The sequence below is a fragment of the Euleptes europaea genome, chromosome 1 (assembly GCF_029931775.1).
Source record: "Euleptes europaea isolate rEulEur1 chromosome 1, rEulEur1.hap1, whole genome shotgun sequence".
In the NCBI taxonomy this organism is placed as follows: domain Eukaryota; kingdom Metazoa; phylum Chordata; class Lepidosauria; order Squamata; family Sphaerodactylidae; genus Euleptes; species Euleptes europaea.
Window position 1 is genome coordinate 73,293,749 of NC_079312.1, and position 21,009 is coordinate 73,314,757.

The window sequence follows — 21,009 nt, forward strand, 5'->3', positions numbered from 1 at the left end:
GCAGTGGGGGAAGTTCACATCCACGCCCACTCCCATGCCGTTTGACTCGGGTTGTCAGTGATTGGTTTAGTGTTGTCCAGTGAGTTTCAAGGCTTAATGAGGGTTTCAACCCAGTGAGTTTCAAGGCTTAATGAGGGTTTCTGAGAGGTTCCTCAGTGGAATAGGCTTCCTCGGGAGGTGGTGGGCTTGAAACCCACTCTAACCAGTACACCAACAAGGCTGCAAATGACTCCTGTGCTTACTTTCCTATACAAATGCTCAATACATGCTTGCATTTAGGAACAAGATCCTGATGTCTGGAATCTCACCCCGTTCGGTATCACTTTATTCTTGCATTTGTAGTACAGAGGATTTCGGAGCTGCTGTAGTGATTTTTTTTTTCCTGATGAGTTTTCAATAAGTTACAGACATCTCACTTGTGGTAAGTGATCTGTTTATGCTGGAAAATTGCACCTGGTTTGTGGCAGAAAACGAATTTCTTTCCAAAATTGGCTTTGGCATCAAAGCACCTGCTGATAAGCTGGGTTTCTAGATGAAATGCTGCTCCAACGGATGGCTGTGTGTCTGTCTGGTATTACTGTGGTTATAGTGTTTCATATTTGATTTGAAACAGGTTGCCTTGCTTGTCATCTCTTGACATTTGGATCTTTGCATTGTCCAAACAAATAACCAATTTGTCCCCTTTCCAGCTGACAGCTCCGATAATTCGGATTTGGAAGATGATATAATCTTGTCTTTGAATGAGTGAGGAGTAGCCACCCATGGGATGTTGGCAGCAGGAAATCTCCCTTCTCAGAAGCAAGGAGACCAAATCAGGAGGTGTTATCAAGCACCCTCTCAGATTCTAATTCTTGGGAGAACATCTAAGGAGCTCCAGCCCTTCAGCTCTTGCAGTGGAGAGATGCCAGGTTCCTGGGACATCCAGAGCCTTCTTACAAAGAGACCAGTGGATTGGGCTTTATTTTCTCTGCCTTCTTCTTTTTGGTTTTTAGGCTGAGACATGACTCTCCGAAGATAATTCACAATATATTTTCTTTGTATAAAGTTCTTTCCTAAAGAACAGAAATAGTTTTATATGAAACAAAAAAAAAAGATTAAAAAAAAACAGGCAGGTGTTATAAAGAAGGTATGCTTGTATCTTTCTAATACCTAGTCACCATGATGAGTTTTGGGGGGAGAAAGAAAGTTTAAAAATAAAAGGGCATTTTTACAGAAAAGGGTGGGGAGGGGAGTAAGTGAATCATGGTTTGTAAAAATGTGGATGAGTGATATTTTTATTTTAAATATAATTTTGTAATGGAGGTTGTTGCCACCTGTTGTGAGGATGTTCTTTTTTTTTTTTTTTTTTTTTTTTTGGGCAGATGCCTATATGGTCCATTTTAAAAGCCCAAAGGAGAGTTCCTGCTGCGTTAGCCATAGCAAATGACTGGAGATCTGGTTCTGTCCTGTTCAGAACCCTTTGCCATTGCTGGAGATGAAGGACTCTAGTCTGTAAGCTCCTCCTTACCCCAAATGACCCTTTTTTTGTGATTGAAATTTTAAATCTTTTCTTCCCTTCTGCCCTGTGTGCGAACTATGAACTGAAGGCCTTTTTCTTCTATGTAAATTGTATTTATTAAAAAATAAAATAAAACACAAGCCCTGTCTGTTTATAATATAGAGCTGTTACATAATCCTAGCCCATCTGTGCTGCTTTGCCTTGGAATGAGATACAAAGGCAGGAGTATTCATTCAGGATCTGTGACTGCATCACATGAAGATAATTGACAGCATTAGGTATTTCTGGAGGTTGTTTTTCTGGTACTGTTCACACAGATTTTTAAGAATGGAACATATAATGTGAGGTTTCTCCCAGGAGGATCAAGTTCAGTAAGATCACAGGAAGATAGCACTGAGTCCTTCCAGTTTCTGCTTCTTATGCTGTCCAACTCTTTTGTGACTGATAGAGGCATTCTGGGAAGGGAAAGAAGGATCCCTACTCCTGTTCAGCTGAACGAGATAGGGAGGTACTATTCCCATTACTTTTTTTCCCTGAAGGCTGCTGCTTACTGTACAGCTGCAATGTTCTTCTGGAAAATGCATAGAAAGTGTTCAGTACTGTGAGTTTTAAGGACTTCACGTTTGTTACCTTCAGTGTGTGACCAGTGCTCAGTGAGCTGATAGCCGGCCCTGATATCACCTTCTCTTAACCAGGACACTTCCCATTGTGGTAAAAGGTTTCTTCTGTCACAAATGTCTTTAGCATTTGGCACAACTGGTACCAGGTGATGGGAAAACATTGTCATTCCCTGTAATATTGAAGTTCATGGTGGAGTGCCTATCAATTGTGGGTGGGGGGAGCACAACACAGCTTCCCACAGCTAAGTGAAGGGTTTCTGCATACTCAGGAGACTCTACCAGTATGTAGAAGTGTATTGTGAATTTTTAACAAAAACTTTCCATCAAACAGCCTAAGTAATTATTATCTGGACCCAAAGACTACTGAGGGCCGTTAAACCTTAGTTAAAAAAAAAAAAACTGAAGGGGAATGGGCTGCTGGAGCTCCACATAGCTTTCAGGAATAGTGAATGGGGTACCCCAAACTTCAGAAAGAACCCCCACCCCCATGACTGCCTGCAGGCCAACACTTGTTTCTAAAACTGAAATTAATGGTCAAGGTGCAGTGAAGTGGCACACAGACATGAGGGGCATATAGACATACTGGGGCACTCCCCAGGTATTGAAAAAACAAACACTCAGTTTAAAATAAGGCATCCTTCCCAATAAATGAGATCTGAGCATGCCCATTGCTTTCTAAGGGACACAGCATGTTGAGGACAGTTGTCATTTGATGGGGGTAAGAAGTGAAAAAGGATTATTGTGAAACTGGCCTGCTGAAGCCCCTAACAGTTTACAGTAATGCAGAATGGATGATTTGGGTCAGAGGGAAATTTCAGAAATATTTTATCTTCTATGTGGCAATTAGCCTTTCTAGGGTAATTTCTTGAATGTTCCAGGTGCTTCACTTGCTTTATCTTAGTCACTCTTATAACTGGCCTATATTATCCCCACAGTGCAGAAAAGGGATGGGGCTGGGAAATATGGTGCATGTCAAGCATCTTCATAGGTGGTGGCTGAGGAGTGATTTGAAGTGGGGACTTCCTCACATCTAGTCATCACACTTTTTGGAATAGAGAACTTTGAGGGGGACAGACTTGTGGCTTGTTTCAATTGACTATACTTATCAATTGAATTCTTAAGCGGAGCAGTCTGAATTTTGTTATTGAAGAATGACATTTCTGTGGCATTGGAGCACAAGATGCGAGCTTGAACACATGAAGCTGCCTTAGACCCTTGGTCCATCAAAGTCAGTATTTTCTACTCAGACCGGCAGTGGCTCTCCAGGGTCTCAGGCAGAGGTCTTTCACATCACTATTTGCCTAGTCCCTTTAACTGGAGGTGCCGGGGATTGAACCTGGGACCTTCTGCATGCCAAGCAGATGCTCTATCACTGAGCCACAGACCCTTTCTTAGTTATGTAGAAATTTCTATCATCAGAAATTCCCCTAGTTTGAAGACAGGATTGATTACATAGCTTCAGCTACGTAATCAGTCGTCTTCAGACTAGGGGAATTTCTGATATAGAAAGGCTTTAGGAGGTGACAGGTTATAGCTGTTGCACCTCTAGTATCACTCAAATGTTCCAAACTTACCTATCGCTATCTGGGCTGCTATCTACTATAAATAAATGACATGTTTGCCAGGCAGAATCTAGACATCGGCTATACTGCAATAAAGCGGGCCTGGTCAGCTTCTTCCCACCTCCCACTGCTCAGTTTATTAAAATTCTAGACGCAGATAAATTTCATTTTTGTATTTAGTCAAGTTAACAAAGGCAAAAAGATGGATACTGATGCTACAAGTTCTAGATGTAGATATCAATGGCGGGGGGGGGACACAGCTGAAACGCTGACAGGCTGTTCACACTGCAAGGTTAGGGGTGTGTGTGTGTGTAAAGTGCCATTAAGTCACAGCTGATTTATGGTGATCCTGTAAGGTTTTCAAGGCAAGAGATGTTTGGAGGTGATTTGCCATTGCCTGCCTCTGCATGGGCGGAGAGGTTAGGTATAGCACACATCTACTTAAGCCCTTCTTGCATTTTGCCTGCATCTCATTAGATCCCCCCCCCCCAACACACACACACTTAGGATAAAATCCTTGCTGGAAGTGACATACTGAGTTTTAGACACACATGCCCTTGGCTTATAATTAATCAGTGAGTGATTGATAGTTCTGGTCATTGGAAAGCTGATTGATCACATGTGGTAAATATATCTATTCAAATAGGGTACTGAGTATTCTGGGGGTAAAGTGGCATAGTAAGTGCTTTACTGAGTTGGGATGGATAATACCTGCACCATTGCTCTACCTTTTTACTGTTCCTGTGGTTCCTGGATTTTAGTATCTGCATTTAGGATTTCACACAATTTAACTCACTCATGCTGCAACAAAATTAATTTGTGCTCAAAGTTTTCCGGTTTCAATAGGAGTAAATAAATGTGATCTAATATTTACTTTAGAAATGGGAAAAACAAGCCCGCACTTTAAAAGTTAGTTGCAATAACATTTTTAAGGTGGTTAAACTGTTGCTACCTAACCTAGTTTCTCCCAGAAGGGGTTGGAAATCTAGAAACAACTGTCCTCTTAAAGCATTATATGTATTATTTCTTAAAGCTCCTGTCACATCCAATCATCTTTGGAAAGCAACCAAACAAATATAGAGAAACACATTTTAAAGCTATTAAAACTATTTGAAATAGTTGGGAGAAGGGGAACCATTGTCCCTTGAATTCCCTAAGTCGATGCACCAGGCCCCTCTTTCAGCAGAGCGAATGGCTTCTTCTGGTTCAATGAGACTCAAGCTGTCCCATTAGCTAATGGAATATAAACAAATGCTTTAATAACTTTAGACACAATGTCCTTACTGGAGTCTGTAGTTTATTATTGCTTCTTTTGTCATGCGTTTTGGCTCAAAACATAAATGAGGTGTGGCAGTGCCAAATGGATTTGTTTCAGGATCTTGCAATAAGCACATAAAACCAAACCTAACTACTGTTATAAGTGGAGCCAGGTCTAAGGGGTTCCCAGCTAAGGTGCAAGACCTGTGGATCAAGCATGTTAGAGAGGTACGTCAACAATGGTTTTTAAACACTGTTCAGTTCTCCCCCTTCAAAACAGCAATTTACTAACAGTGAGGATTATAATTGAAGATTAGTAATTGTGTAATTCTGTAGCAACAAAATAAAACAAGGAGTCCAGCAGCACCTTAATGAATAACTAAATTCATGCCAGGATAAGCTTTTGTGAGTCAGAGTTCATCTGATGAATTGAGCTCTAAATCATGAAAACGTTTTGGTCTATACAGTACCAATGGACTCCAGTTTCAACTAGTATGTATCTTCCATAATTTCAGTATACTATATGAGAACTTGTTATCTTGAAACTCTCAGATTTTTTAAAATTCTGAATTATATTATTAGTCTTAATTGATGTAGAGAGAAGCTGGTGGGCAGGTGTGCTGAAATCTCAGAGGCCAGACCTATGGGCTTTAGCACCCTGCCTAATTTTGTGGCTCTGTAGTATCCAGCTATCCAATTGTTCTTAGCCCCTTCTTTTTATAAAAAGCTTCAAATTCTTAAGACAATCATGGAAGCTTAGTTTATTAATTGCATAATTTAGACACAAGTGACGGTGGGGGGGGGGGTCTGTAGTGCAGAATGTGGCATGTTTACTATACCCACCCCTTCTTACAGCAGGTGAAATCTCTCTGAACTCCACACTACTTCACAAAAGATACTTATCATACACAGGGAAATCCCATGTATATGTTAACATGCAACCCTCAAGTACTTGTGTTATAAACCAGTGCTAGTTTCCTGTTGTACAAAAATGACCTTTTTTTGGTACATTAGTCAGTTTCCTGTGCACCAAGTATTTAGGAGGGCAGGCTAATCAAAAGGAATGACAGGTTGTGAGGTGGACTTCATGGAGGAGGGTCATGCGATAGCTTGTGATAATCCCAACAAAGGTAGTGAGGAAGAATTAGTGTGTATGAGTGCCTCTCCTTTCAGCAGCATCCTACATCTACCTGCCTAACCTATTATGCATAACTATGGAGAGAAACCATTTGGAAACCTTACTATAATTTAGCGTACATGTATCCATAAAACATTGTTCCTATTTATTTTAAAGGAAATGATAAACAGAATCATTTAAATTTGCTATCAGATCCCACTCAAGTTCCTGGTTACCTGTCTTCCTGAGAAGCTGACATTATTACTGAACAGGATGTCTAAAAACAGCTTTGAATTTGCAATATTACAATCAACCCAAAAATAAAAACAGTTCGGAGGAGGGGACAAGGTACCTGTCCTTTTGTATTGCACCAAGATTTGTTGTGGCCTTTAAGTGAGCTTCACTATTCTGCTCTTTGGTTATAAAGACTTCAAAAACTCTCCTTCACAAAGAGAAAGTTGGTCCAGTAATGGATATATGGCTGGCTAGCTAACCAATGAGGAAGAAAGCAACCTGGCTTCAACTACCAAAGAAATCAAAAGAGCACACAACCAGTATAATAATATCAAACAGCAGTAGGAGCAAGGGCTGTAATGAACTCAAGCAGGTTGAAACAATTACTTGTATCTTACCAGAACACAGAACCAGCCAAAGCCAGACCACAGAAACCAGGACACTGCACAAAGTTAAAAATCCATCAGTGAACAAGGCTTTACTGACAACTTCCCATACATTTAAAAAAATAAGAACACAGCAGACAGTGTCACGTATTAAAAACAAATAAAACGGGATTCATTAAAATGGTATTAAAATGAATTAGAAACTAATAAAACTGTAGAATTTTCGGGGGGGGGGTCTTTTTGGACCCCACTCAAAATAATTGGCCTTGAAAGCAACCAGGCAGGGTGAGAGACAAAGAAAACATGGAATCAGAGAGAAAGAGAGTAAATGCTAGGCAGTGTCTTTGACTATCACTATCACCATATGTTCTTCTTCTAACTTTCCCAATGTCCTTAGTGCAGACTGGAGGTACTGCTGAGAGAATTCACAAGGAGGGAAAGCATAAAGCATGCCAGTGCTGTCTCTGCCCTTTGCCCCTCCCACAGGAAGGCTGATCACCCCAGCAGCCTGTTTCTGTTTCAAGTAAGAGACCAGATTCCTGAGAAGCCGTCTTTGCAAGCCAGGCTCCACCGCAGGGAAGGTCCCTTCGGCACCTGCCCCTCCTTGGGCAGCCTGGGTAGCCAGCAGTACAGCGTAGCCATTAGGGCTTCCTTGCTTGATACGTCGAGTTACTTCATCCAGCTTGGGCTGGTCAAGCCGAAGTCTCTGGGCAATCTTGAGCTGTGTAAGCTTTCCACCAGACAAGTGGTCTTTCAGAAGTCCATTGATGACTCCTAAGTCCCCTTCAAGGATGTGCATAGATGTAGGGAAGCAGCTGTTTTTCAGGACAAGCAGCCCATTCCAGGCAAGCTGCAGTGTGTGGGCATAATCTGACAAGCTTTTTAATTTTTTTGTTTCAGGTTTTGACTCTTCATGAGTCTTTGATTCAGACTCACCAGTTCGATGATTGCGTTCGCTGTCCCTTTTTTTAGGCTGAGGAGGATCAGATGTTTCACGATGAGGCTTCTCCTCTGACGTATGCCGGTTGTTCTGAAGAGAATTATTCTGTTCTTTCTCTGTAGCAGACTCTGTTGTGTGGTTATCCTTTCGAACCCTGTCTGGGCTGCGATCAGAAGCTGGCCCACCAGCCTTTGTCCTGCCTCTGTCTTCATAAGGTGAATGGGAAGTCCTCCCACGGTCATTGGAAACGCTACGGCGTTTACGCCTTTCCTCCCAAGGCTTGAGCACACTGCGGTCGCTATCGCTGCCCCAACGTTCTCCACTGCGGCTGCGTGCTGACCGGCTATAAGTCTCTAAATTATTTCTGCGCTCTGCATTTTTCACAGGGCTGGCCCAATCTGCTTCTAGAAAGCTCCTTTCCCGGTCTGAGTAGAGGAGATGAGGAGGAGTCCTATCTCTCACCCTTAAGTCTGGTTCTAGACTCCTGTGTCTGCTGTAGCCTTCAGGAAGCAATTCATAGTGTACAGGCAGTGGCGCAGGTTGGTACTGCTGAGGATATCGTGCCTCCTCAGCTTTGGCAAAGTCCACTCGAAGCCTTCTATCTGGCCCACCCAAAGGGAAACCCCTCATCTGTGCACATGCAGCCTGGGCAGCATCCAAACTCTCGTATTGAATATAGGCAAAACTGTCCCCCTTCACATAGTCAATAGTCCTAATGCTACCAAAGCGGTCAAATTCCCGGGCAAGGGCAGCAAGGGAAGTACTAGGACCAAGGCCTCCCACCCAGAGTCTGGTAGTGGGGTTAACTTTCCCGTAGCCAATTTTGATAAGGTTCCTGCCAACAACCCGGCCAGACATGGCAACCTTGGCCCGATGTGCCATGTCCAAGTTTTGGAACTTAAGGAAAGCATAGGCTCCACCTTGGCCCCGTGCAGGGCGCTTAATCACCACCTCCTCAATCATGCCATATTTTTCAAAAGCACGTCTCAGTTCCACTTCAGAAACACTGTGGTCTAGATTACCAATGAAGAGATTCCGGGTGGCTCTCTGATCGTCCTCTGGCATGAGATCCTCCTCAGCCACTATGGGGTAGCCGTAGGGGCGGCCACGTTCATCATAAAGCCCGTAGTAATCCAGCACCCTCTCCCGCTCCCGGGAGAGTCCCAGAGCCACCGCCTCCAAGGCAAAGGCTGCAGCAGCAGCTTGAGCATGTCGTGGTCTGGGCTCCCTGAGCAAAGGGCTAGCAACAGGGGACAGCGATCGTTGTTTATACGGATAAACACCATGGATGGGGGGCAGAAATGCCAGCGGTTCAGGGGATGGGGTGGGCGGGGGGGTGCGGCTTCGTCGCCCCCCTCGAAGGTACACAGGCTCCACCTTGAGGGGGCGATCGTAGAGGAGAAGCTGCCGGGCTCTGGCATGCCGCCGGGCATCTCGGGCATCCGCCGGGTGCCTGAAGTTGACGTAGGCGACACGGCCAAGATCAGGAGTATGGGAGAGTTTGACGCTAATATCGCTGGCACCGCCGCTGGCGAACCTCTGGAACTGGCGGAAGAGCCCGTCCTCCAGCAGCTGGTCAGGCAGAGCCGGGCTCAGGCCGCTCACCAGCAGGGTCTTGTACTCGCTGGAGCCCGGCGGGTCTCCCGCCAGCCCCACCCCAGCTGCCAGCCCCAGCCCGGGCGCCAAGAGCAAGGGCGGCGCGGCCACCGGCGGGGGTCCGCCCAGCAGCAAGGAGGGGGCCACGATCGCTGCCGGCGGCACTTTGGCCTTGGCCACCCCCAGGGCCCGCGACGACGAGGAAGGCGGCGGGGGCGCCGCCACGGCGGCCTGGCTGCTGCTGCCGCCGCCGCCGCTCCTGGCGCTGGACGAGGCCGCGCGGTGGTTGGAGTCGCCGCCGCCGCCGCCGCCGCCGCCAGGCCGCTCCTCCCCGCGGTGGCCGCGCGAGCTGGAGGCGGCGGGCGCAGCCTTGTCCCGACTGCTGCGCGACGAGGCGGAGGCGGCCGAGCTCCGGTGCGGGCCCCGCCGGCTGCCGCCGCTGCTGCCGCCGCTGGCGCTGCTCTCCCGCTCGCGCTCCCGCGGCCTCTTGGCGGAGGAGGCGCCCCGCGTCCCCCCCGACCCGCCGGGGCTGGAATCCCGCTCGCTCCCCCGCTTCATGGCTCCGGGGCCCGCGGCTCAGGAGGCGCCTCCGGCGGCAGCTGCCATCTTGGACAAAAGGGAACGAACGAAGGCGGCTCTGCCCAGTTGCCGCGCCGAGCGCGCCCGGCACGTCATCAGACCGCGTCCCCGCCGCGAGCCAGGCGGCCGGCCACGGGCCGCCGCGCTTAATGGCTCCGGCGGCGGGCGGCGGCGACGCGACTCTCCCCGCCCGCCGTGGAAAGGGCGGGGGAGGAAGCACCGCCCGCGTCGCTGCCTCAGAGCTGCAAGGCCGCCTGCAGGGGCCCGCTCCCGCCCCCGCCTCGCCGCCATGCGAGTGGCGCGTGGGAAAAGCGAAGGCTGCCCATTTTGGGGGCCCCTGGCTCTTTCCCCTCTGCCTTCGACAGCAGCCCAGCGCGCGGAAGCCAGGCTGGGGAAGCCTTCGCTGTCGTGGTCTTGAATTACTGCACGTCAGTCTGACAGAAGACGTAGGAAACGGTGGCAGCCTGCCGTCTGCATGTTAATTGGTAGCCCGTATGCGGCGGCTGAGCAGGAAACGCGACTTTTTTTATGGGAAACTGTACCCGAAACACAGTAAAACGTACCAGACTATTCACACGAGAGGCAAAAATGCCACGGTATACGGTGTACACCATTTTAACACTTCCACAAGAGCTACATCCATGTGTAAAAACATTAAATACATAATGCTGCTGCTAATTCTATTCCCTTCCCTTTTTCTTGCAGACAATGTATGCACTTTTAAGACAGCACTAATTTTGTGCTAGGAAGGCTCTCTCCTTGTCCCAGTACAGATTCGCCTAGTTAAGTTATTCACTGTAAGGTTAGTAACACTATGTTGTTTGACAGTTGGCTTTTAATCCAAGCAGCTTTTTTGTGTGCTGTCAAGTCACAGCTGACTTATGGTGACTCCATAGGATTTTCAAGGCAAGACACATTCAGAGGTGCTTTGCCATTGCCTGCCTCCACCCGTCATGATCTTGGTCTTTGGAGGTCACTCATCCAAATACTAACCCAGGGTAACCCTGCTTAGCTTCTAAGAACTGACAAGATCAGGCTGAGCAAGGATCACTTTGGGGTCTGAGTAAGGGTCACCTTAACACTAGCATTTCAGTTATTCAGCTCTGCACTGTACTTTTATATAAAAAGAATACACTGCCACTAATCCCCAGTGAGAAATTGTTCCATTTGGATCATAAGAAAAGCCCTGCTGGATCAGACCAAGGCCCATCAAGTCCAGCAGTGTGTTCACACATTGGCCAACCAGGTGCCTCTAGGAAGCCCACAAACAAGATGACAGCAGCATTATCCTGCCTGTGTTTCACAGCTCCTAATATAACAGGAGCTCCTAATATAATAGGAGCTCCTATTCTTTCCTCTCATCCTGAAAAGAATAGGTATGCATCACGACTAGTATCCATTTTGACTAGCAGCCAAGAATAGCCCTCTCGTCCATGAACATGTCCACTCCCCTCTTAAAGCCTTCCAAGGCAGCCATCACCACATCCTGGGGCAGGGAGTTCCACAATGTAACTATGCATTAAATGCCATAGGCCTATTCAAATACAGCATGCCTGTTCACTCAAAGAACTGCCATGGTACATGCATCCAGACCATCTGCATAACTGCAAGTCATTACAACCAGGAGTGACAGTAAAGCAGCCTTGTTATCTTACAAAATGGCATCTTAAGCTAATGCAGCCTCAAATAATGAAAATGGTACCCAACTTACGTAGATTGTCTAGTACAGAGCGCACTTGAAGATCTACTTTGACTTTAACATTTGAACTAAGGTCAAACAAACCCTAATATCAAAACTGAGACTGGATTTTTTAACTTTATTTTTAAAAATTCCACACATATGTTGATATCTTAGCATAAATCAGAGACAAGAAAAATAATAACTAAAGACATGAGGCAGTTGAACCAGCATTGCAAGAACCGCTTCAATTTGACATTTCAAACTGTTAAATAAGTTACAAAAAACAGCCGTAAAGAAAATAGAAAGATTAACATAGTTTGTGTATGACGTGCTAATGTGCTAGAGTCCACCACAGTGGTCAGAGTTCTGTCCGTGAACTGGCTGCCTTTGGTGCATATTTGGGCATCAGTTCATTGATTTTGCGAATGTAGTCCGATTTTTCAGCACAGCCTTTACATGCTTCACCCCAGTCGTCTAGAATTTTCTTCAGTTCTTTGACTCTCAACTTCTTCAGGTCCACAGTGCTCAAGTCAATCTGTTTATCTGATGGGAGGAAAGAGTACTGGTAAATACAATATAGCAGCACACTGCTTAACACTACTATGCAGATTCCAGTGGGACTTGCTCCCAGTTGTGCATATGGCTCATGGCCTTAGATAACAAATGGACCATCTGCAAGTCTTGAGGAAATATCTTTAAAGCCATATTTACTCAGCTTCCTCTGTTGTGCTTGTTATCTTTCATTGAAACAGAAGCACTATAGTTAATGGAGATATATGAATTATGTCACCTGGCAAAATATATGGGCTACAGCACCTAATAACTTCTTCTAGCTTACAACAGCTTAAACTTTAACAGACTTCAGTCTCCATCTTACAACTGCTAAACTTTAATAGCCTTCAGTCTACACCAAATACCAGAGGGGTCTGCAACCTCCTAAAAAAGGGGAAATGACAGCTTTGAAGTTAAGGTGTATTGAAGGAGCAGATGGAACACTAGAATAACCAGTATGTGAAGGGAATGCCTGGCAAAGATTAGAGATGCTTTTTTGTGTGCCATCAAGTCACAGCTGACTTATGGCAACCTTGTAGGGTTTTCAAGGCAAGAGATGTTCAGAGGTGGTTTGCTATTGCCTGCCTCTGCATCACAACCCTGGTATTCCTTGGAGGTCTCCAATCCAAATACTTGCCAGGCTCAACCCTGCTTAGCTTCTGACGAGATCAGGCTACCCTGGGGTTATCCAGGTCAGGGCTAGCTTACAGGACAAGAAATGATAGAGGTGAATAGTTGCTGGTAATCCTTGTGTAAACCATATTCCAGTGTGCTAAAATAACTGCACAGGGTGGGCTTGCATGCATTTATTGCAAGACCTTGTGTGTGTCCCTTTATAAGTAAGAACTCACAATAAGCCTATGTTTAGGATGCAGAAATTTTATGATTATTAAGCAACTTGTCAATTGTCACCACTGTATATTTTCAGATATTCAAATAGGCGCTCTTATAGTGGGTTCTCTTTGTTAATCTTGACCTAGCTTGACACCAAAAAAAGTTCCTGACCACTGTAGAAAAGCCTTGAGTGAGGTTTAGATTGATTGTATACCACAAAGTGGGAATGTATCATTTATTCAAATCTGCAAGCTTGTTTCTTCTTATCAGGTGTTCAGAAGTTTGCAAAGTTTCAAAAGAGAAACTGAAGACAATATATTTGCTGCAGTCACTGGAAAAGCGGAAAAAGCACGATCAGCTATAATTGATATTAACAAGGGGGGGTTTGCCAAGAACCCCATAATGGTCATTTGAGTTTCCAGCCACTTTGGAGGCCAGAAGCTCAGAAGTACATGGTTTACTTCTGTAAAGAAAAATAATTTTCTCTCTTGTTATTTAAGTGATCTTACTAATGCATCTTTAAGGAATGCATTTACTAGTGTGCATTTCCAGAACATGCCAAAAAGATAGGCAGATTTCATAAAATTCCTGTGGAGCAATGACTTTGCCCCTGCAGCTATAATGAAGTCGAAGTTGTTAAGCATTATGTTTTACATTGCCCTCTTTATGGAAATAGAATAAACTGCTGCTTCAGTTCATTATTAATTATTTTAGGATCTGATAAACAGTGCATTAAATTTTTACTGGCAGATGCACTCCTTTATATTTTCAAATGGCTACTTTTATGTTTTTGTCTATTAAAATTAGGAAATTTATATCCACTGTTTAATAAGGATTTTTATCTAAACAATAGCTTTAAGATTTAGCTGTGTCCAGTACTGGGCATATTTTAAATAGTGATTAGATGAGATTTATAGTTTTGTAAATTTTGATACATTCTGATGTTATTTACTTATGGTATGTTCTTGTGTGTGTGATATCTCACATTTATATTATATTATGACCTATGGTTACAACGTTAAATTTGATTCATTCATATACAGCAACTGAGATACTAATGGTTATTAATTCTTTCCTATAAGTCCTTACATTGCTTGCAGTCTTCTTATTTGTTATATTCAGAGAACAATCAGCTCCCACTCTACCTAGCTTATAACTTCATGTTGCGGTGCAATTCTTCCAGCAATCCTTTATGCACGTTAAAGTTGTTGATTTTCCCAAATGCTAACTTCTACGAGTTACCCACTTCCTTCCCAGAAATGCATTCTAAACTATTATCTTCTCATTAAAGTGATGGTCACCCTAATTCACACAGTGTAGGCCCCACAACTGGACGTGCAGATGCCAGTCATGTGAAATCTGACCAGTGCATAGGTATTACACAAGTATTTTGTTCTACAGGCCAAATACTTTGACTATTACTGTGCATAAGCCATAATGTAGACAAGACAGCCCTACCTCAGCAATGGAACCTTCTTAGCTAATGGATTATTAAGAACTATGTTGCCTGACCATCACAATACATCTTACTACTTAATGTTTACTTCCAACTTTTATATCATAATGGAACTTAGGGAAGAGTACAGAAGGTTCCAGGAGATATTTCATCCAAGCCACTGATGAGATCCATCTGATATAGAAACCTTGCTGAAGCTATGTGCCTTTCAACTACACCCAGGGTCCCTCTTTACAAACAGAACCTCAGTACAGATGACTCATCCAGGATTAGTGATCTTTCTCAAGTATGTATAGATCTTTACTGCAACAACTATCAGCATCTGTCAATCACAACCTTTTCAGAAGATTAGGAAGATACAAAGAAATCTGGATGAATGCCAAAACACAACAAACCGAGTGAAACAAGTCCAATATACCCCTTATATGTCTGCTTTTACTCACCATACTTCAGCTCACATATCTGACTATCTTTCTTCTTCAGCTTCTCACAAATTTTTTCAATAGGAATGTGATTACTCAAAGGTTTTGACACCTCATTAATTATTTTAGTGGCTGCATCACTGGTAGCTCCAATGTAATAGCACTAGGAGGGGAAGAAGCAAAAATGAATTTCCGGGATTAAGTTGTTTTTGGTCACACATTCTAGCAATTTGTCAGATTTTCTCACAAAATGGGAAGTGTTAGCTATTACCTTAATATCTATAAAGATTTCTGCTTCCTCTCAAAAAATAAAACAACTGTCAACACCACTATAACACTGCATTCTCCCAGTATTTAGATGTCTACTGAAATTATATATTTTTTCTCTTATATGAGGCATGGGCAATCCAAAGCTTCAACCAAGATAGACATGATGTTGTCCAATAGGGTTCTAATGGATCAAAATGACTACCTCATCATGGTTTATTCAGCTTTTCTTCAAACTCTGGCAGACTGAACTTCTTCAACATTTGACAGATGTTGTTTCTGACTTTGTTGTGGTTTTGAGACTCAAGCTGTTAATGTCTGAATTATAAAGCCAGAAAACCTAACTGCGGTACCTTCGTAAACTATCATCCCACACTATCCATGTCATCCCTCTTATCACCGTTGACCCCAAGCATAGTTTGGTGAATGAGGGAGGAAAGTGAACTTCTGTTTATCTAACTGCGAGAGGCTTGGGATGCGCTGGACTGCTGCAGGGAAGGGTGGCTGTAGAAAGCTGGCTTGGCATGGCCGAGCAGGTACTGGAGCAGAGAATGGAGGAGCTGAACCCGGTAGCTGGAGCCTCCTCCTGCTTCCCAGCTGGAGGTGGAATCTGGGCATCCAGGTCCCTCAGGCCTCAGAGGTGGAGGGGATTTTGTTCACATAGGTCCTCCTCCTGTCAGGGGTGCTTCCAGCTGTTTCTTCTGTAACAGCTCTGAGACTGGAGCCACCCCAACCACCTCTTCTTTGGCCTGAGGCAGAGAGGGTTTTAATAGACCCTCACAGCCTTTACATGTTCCACTACCTATCACTTGGGCCAACTGACCTTTAAAGGCTTCCTTTACCTCCTTCCAACTGGGGCCCTGCGCCCTCATCCTCTCCTGGCCAATTAGCTCCCTGGCTGGGCCCTCATTATGCCTTGCCTGTGCATTCATGCTGGGCAGCTAGGCTGCAGAGGCGTGACTGACATAACCATGCCTTCCAGCTAAACCTCCACTGGCCTGCTGAGCCATGGGAAAGGTGCCAGCCTCTGGTTGCTGTTGGCCCATGTCCCTGTCATTCTAGGACTGCTTGCTGGGCCCCTTGGGGCAGCTCACTACGGGAGCCTCGTCATTGTAAGTGGGAGCAACCTGCCCACTCCCAGACACTAACCCTCACATCACACACTTGATACTTCCAGAGCTTTATCTAGTCCTAAGGTACTGTTCAAACACTTGTTATAAAGACTTCTTCTGCAGATGCACCCGACTGTCAAGCCTGTGTGCATTTAGAGACCTAGTCACTTGAACGGAGTATGTTTAGTTTAGACCACAAAGCTAGTTTCCATTCAAGGACCTCTTTAAAATTCAAACCTCAAAACTTTTAATAGTGCTTCTCAGAGCCCAATCAAGGATCTATTTAGACAAAGTTGTGAAAGAGCTTAGGTCTATTTTGTTGTTGTTGCTTTTTATCAGATTGGCTCCAAAACCTGAATCTCAGTGCTGTTACACTTACCAGCCGATTCTCTTTGCCTTTTGCCTCTTTACAGGATTTCAAAAGCTCTTTTTCAATACTGGCTGGTGTAAATTCAGCATTCTTGTCCTTTAAGCTCTGGTAGAATCTTCCCATGAATGATACACATACTGTGAAGGGAAGAAAAAATAGAGATTATCTTGTAATCTGCAAGCAGAATAGATGAACCTGTATTTCCTATAAATTAAATGTAGTATGCCCTACAAATATCAAGGAATGCCATAGACATGAATGACGAACGTCATCACAATCTCTAATGAAGAAGACAATAAAGAGACACTGTATACGTAACATGCTAGAAGAGCAACAATTGGTGGAAGAATATGCACGCCTATCTTGAATTCATTGAAAACAAATGCTACAAATGGTAGGTGCAAGTCCCTACAGCGTATGTGCTCTGTCACAAAGTGCAGAATGGCATGTACTTCCTCTTCCCAAGTCAATAAGCACAGGCAATACGTGTCACCTTGCTATAAGCCCAGTTTGTTTCCACCCATATCACACAGGTGAAACACATCATCTTAACATTTTCTTGCTGTTCAAGTTACCTCTGGATTTGCATTTTAGGACACTCACCTCTTGTCAACACCAGCAGCAACAGTCATACAGGCCAAGCAACCCACATAACTGGGACTCATCTGCCTGTACATGATATTACGAAGCTCTAGGTTCTTAGAAGTGTTTGTTCAATGTCAGAGATCCCTTTCCCCAAAACACTGGCTGTGTGGAAACTACTTCTCCTTTCTGTGCTACTGGCACAATGCAAAAAATCCAAGGGCATGTATGTGGAAGGAGACCACAACAACATTTTCCCAAGTTCCAGAGCATGAAGCTGGCAAGTCCAGCTGTAGGGTCCTTGCATTATACTGGTGGACTAAGAAGACACTGCAGCAACACACACCCTCCAGTTTAATATGAGAAGGGCATTTGATACTCCAAAACTGAGCCTATTTCAGCAATGAAATATTGGGCATAGTCTGCCTATATGTTTAGTAACTTGGAGTTCAACTCTAAAAGAAACCATGGCTGCATTGCAGAGAAGTAGTTAAGCTGGCAGCCCTGTAACTACTTTTAGGAGAGCTTCTTTTACATTGAAACTGTAGTGCCCTACTATTTGTGGATAGTAGAAAATCTCTTATTAGACTGGCCACAATGCTCACTTCACCAAGGAATTGTATGTCACCTGCCTCTAAGATTACTTACATACATGTTTTAGTGTGAAGTAGGTATCACTATAGAGGAGCAAGCCGCTCCACAACTCTTCTCAGTGGGTAGAGGTAGTAACAAAAACTGCATGTTCTTTAAAAAGAGAGAACCATGTTCCACTTCCACAATAGTTGTATAAGAATTCATCACCCTTGTTTAATTCAGCAGCTACTCACCCATCAGTGGATACCAAAACTCCTGTCCCAGAAGCCATAGAAGTGAGATCAATATTCCTACACAACCTCTCTAACATTGCTCAATTTTGCTTAAATTCATCAATAGTAGAAGTCCTTCTGTTATCAGTAGGGTACTTTCTGAATACTTGGAAGCAGCCTATAAATACACTAAACAAATACACTGGGTTGGATTCTGACAATACTTTTCCTTTACTGAGGTAGGAGACTTTCGCTGATGCTCCCTTCCTGCAAGAGACCTCTGATTCATGCTGCTTTGGGGCTGCAGCAGGAAGGGGGAGGAAGACAGATCATGCTCCACTAATGGAAATCTTTTCCATCACCAGAGAGATTGTCAGTGGGACTCAAACAATTTTAAAAAATGAAAAAAATTGAAGAGTACACAACAATGATGAGCATGCTCATTCACAGCCTTGTGGAGCCTAATCAGGTGGAGAGATGGCATAAAATGTTTTAAAATCAATCAATCTTCTTTGAGGGAGCAACTAAAAGGAAGAATGGGGAGTGGAAAGAAATTGGCCCCAATTAAACTTCTAACAGTTGTGTGGATAACTGTTGTAATTCCATTATTACTGATTTTTTTTCATATGCTCCAGAGAAGGAATTTGCCATTAATTCATTTCAAGGAACCTTCAGTTGTCTTTGACCCGTATATGAACGCAAATTATAAGATGTAACAAGTATCATCTCACATTGCTCATACAGTAAGGACCGGACAAAAAGGTACATTTCCTTCTTCCAAGGGAAGGCAGTTCACTCACACTATTTCTGCCTCGGCGTGAGAACAGAAGCCTAACTGCACAGGAAAGGACCTTCAACCTGTAGCAAGCAGCCATGTGCCAGGAAGGGTTCACGTATGTCACAGCAATTACCATGCCTGTGCGACACAGCAGTATTTATGCCCCCATACACAGCAGTTACACATTGCGGCAGACCCAGGAGCCCACCCTCCCTTGGCAATTACACAGCACCCTTCTCAAGCCTGCTCACCAACCTGTTCCACCATTCTTCCTTACCCCTGGCACCGACCACGGCTTAATCACAGGCTGGATGTGACTCGAGGAAGGCAGGGGCCGACACTTATTTCCCACGCATTTAAAGACCGGCTGACCTCCCTCCTCCCCCCCATCCTTCCTTGTGCCTGACGGCCTCTTTCAGAAACTTTTCCGGGCACCTTGGCAACAGGCGCCTTTCCAATGGGGCTCCCCGGCGCACTGAGTAAGCCGCTTCACCGTCTTCATCCGCGGAGGGACACTTTCTGGCAGACCACCGAGGCTGCTCCCCCCCCCCCATCCCATCCCATCCCATCCCATCCCATTACAACAACTGCCTGAGGCAGCCGCACCAGACCATCATTTGGGCGGGGGGGGGGAAGCGGGAGAGACCCCAAGGCGGCGGCGGCAACAGCCACGCCCCGTAGGACGACCCCCAGCCGGACCCTCGGGCTGCCTCCGCTCCCTGACGCCCCCGAGCCCCTCTCGGCCACAGGCCCACCTTCGCAGTCGCCCTCTCGCAGAGCCCGGCTTCCGCCCGGGAGCAGGATTAAGGCCAGCGCCGCCCAGAGCCCGTTGGCCGCCCGCATCCTCCCTTGCTCGGCTCGCACTGAGCCCCTTCCGCGCCGGCACCTTGACGACACGCTGACCGCCCACTCGCCGGCCCATTGGCTGCCCCGGCCTCCCTGTCCTTACATCGCGGGCAGCCATTGGCCCACCCCGCTAGAGGACTCCACGCTGCTTTTCCTGGTTGGCCAAGCGGCATTCGGGACAGGAGAGTTGGCGGCCGCCGATTGGCTGGGCGGCCTCTGAATGAAAAGAGGGCGAGGCGCCTTTCCGCACCAACCGGACCCGTAGCGGAGACATATTTGTTGAGGGCGGAAGGCGTTGCCATCTTTGTTTGAGGCCTAGCTATGCCCGAGGAGCGGTTCTGACGACGAGTCAGAGGCTGACTCGCGTCAGTAAACAACAACTTCAGACGTGCTCACACTTATGACGCGGGGCTGTGAATATCACGCGAAGTGGCTGCGCTTTACGCGCGTGAAGGGTTTTCCCCGCCCCGGGGCACGGTCGGACCCGTTTGAACGCATGGAGCTGCCTTCGACTGAACCAGACCATCAAGGTCCATCAAAGTCAGTATTGTCTGCTCAGACGGGCAGCGGCTCTCCAGGGTCTCAGGCAGAGACTGAAAGCTTCATAAGCTTGAAAACACGTGTTGCACGCGTGACTGTCTATGCACACATCCTTCGTTGACTTAGGTCCGCCTCCTACCGTAAATATCCCGGACCCCTTCCCTAGGCCGAGGAGGTTTCTCGTCTGGGCCTGAACTGCGCCTCCTTGAGGCGCCTTAGCCCAGAACCTCGCATTTACCTCAGCAATCAAAAAGGGCAAGAGGCCAGTAGCCCCTTAAAGACTAACAAAAATATTTTCTGGTAGCGTATGAGCTTTTGTGAGCCACAGCTCACTTCTTCAGATACCTGAAGAAGTTATATCTGAAGATATCTGAAGAAGTGAGCTGTGGCTCACGAAAGCTCATACCCTACCAGAAAATATTCTTGTTAGTCTTTAAGGTGCTACTGGACTCTTGCCCTTTTTGACTACTGCAAACAGACTAACACGGCGACCCACTGTGAATTACCTCAGCAAGTTCGCCTTTCCCTTTTCCGACCTTTTCTCTCAGGAAAGGAAAAGAAAATTTAACACCACAAATTCGGAATGAAGGAATCAAGGTTTCGTATAAATATGTGCTTGAACGTAGTATCTTCGAAGTGAAGGCTTGGGGGTTCGTGTGTTTTTCGAGCAAAGAAGGCATTGAGAAAATATATCAGAAGCTCGCTATCTAATCCCCAACAGAAGGTGCCCTATATATGAGGGGCATTCCCAGTGGGTCGCCGTGTTAGTCTGTCTGCAGTAGTAGAAAAGGGCAGGAGGCCAGTAGCACCTGAAAGGCTCACAAGAATATACGAGGGGCACCGCAATGCACTTGTCCCGGACTAGTTAAGAAAAAGTTCCTTTGCTACGTGATGTTTTTGGATGGTGCGATTGTAGACCGGCATCTCTATTGTGATATAGCTTTCCCATGTGAGAGAAACATGTCCAGTAGGAA

At 45.5% G+C, this 21,009-nt stretch overlaps 3 protein-coding genes across 3 annotated transcripts in view; 1 reads left to right on the forward strand and 2 right to left on the reverse strand.

The window, feature by feature from the left end:
• The window catches only part of DCAF1 (DDB1 and CUL4 associated factor 1), a 42,397-nt gene extending 41,393 nt beyond the window's left edge, over positions 1–1,004 (forward strand). Inside the window, exon 24 of the mRNA XM_056855331.1 lies at positions 690–1,004. Within this exon, the coding sequence (XP_056711309.1) occupies positions 690–748 (59 nt within the window). The 3' untranslated portion in view covers positions 749–1,004. The remainder of the gene's footprint in view (positions 1–689) is intronic.
• A 5,900-nt stretch (positions 1,005–6,904) lies between these two features.
• Positions 6,905–9,856, reverse strand: RBM15B (RNA binding motif protein 15B). The gene has a single exon (XM_056859225.1). It carries the CDS (start codon positions 9,766–9,768, stop codon positions 7,006–7,008), a length of 2,763 nt encoding a protein of 920 aa, XP_056715203.1. The 5' UTR covers positions 9,769–9,856; the 3' UTR covers positions 6,905–7,005.
• A 1,760-nt stretch (positions 9,857–11,616) lies between these two features.
• On the reverse strand, positions 11,617–19,492 carry MANF (mesencephalic astrocyte derived neurotrophic factor). The gene is made up of 4 exons (XM_056860183.1): positions 19,405–19,492; positions 16,493–16,620; positions 14,756–14,897; positions 11,617–12,013 (listed from the first exon to the last, which is right to left on the reverse strand). Exons 1-4 carry the CDS (start codon positions 19,490–19,492, stop codon positions 11,829–11,831), a joined length of 543 nt encoding a protein of 180 aa, XP_056716161.1. The 3' UTR covers positions 11,617–11,828.
• Between the last annotated feature and the right edge of the window lie 1,517 nt (positions 19,493–21,009).

Bases quoted from the DNA above. Each gene is read 5' to 3' on its own strand.
- RBM15B (XM_056859225.1), bottom strand. From the start codon at position 9,768: ATGAAGCGGGGGAGCGAGCGGGATTCCAGCCCCGGCGGGTCGGGGGGG.
- MANF (XM_056860183.1), bottom strand. From the start codon at position 19,492: ATGCGGGCGGCCAACGGGCTCTGGGCGGCGCTGGCCTTAATCCTGCTC. The intron at 14,898-16,492 runs GTAAGTGTAACA...TTCCCCTCCTAG, and splicing joins AAGGCAAAGAGAATCGGCTG to TGCTATTACATTGGAGCTAC. The intron at 12,014-14,755 runs GTGAGTAAAAGC...TCCTCCCATCAG, and splicing joins GATATGTGAGCTGAAGTATG to ATAAACAGATTGACTTGAGC.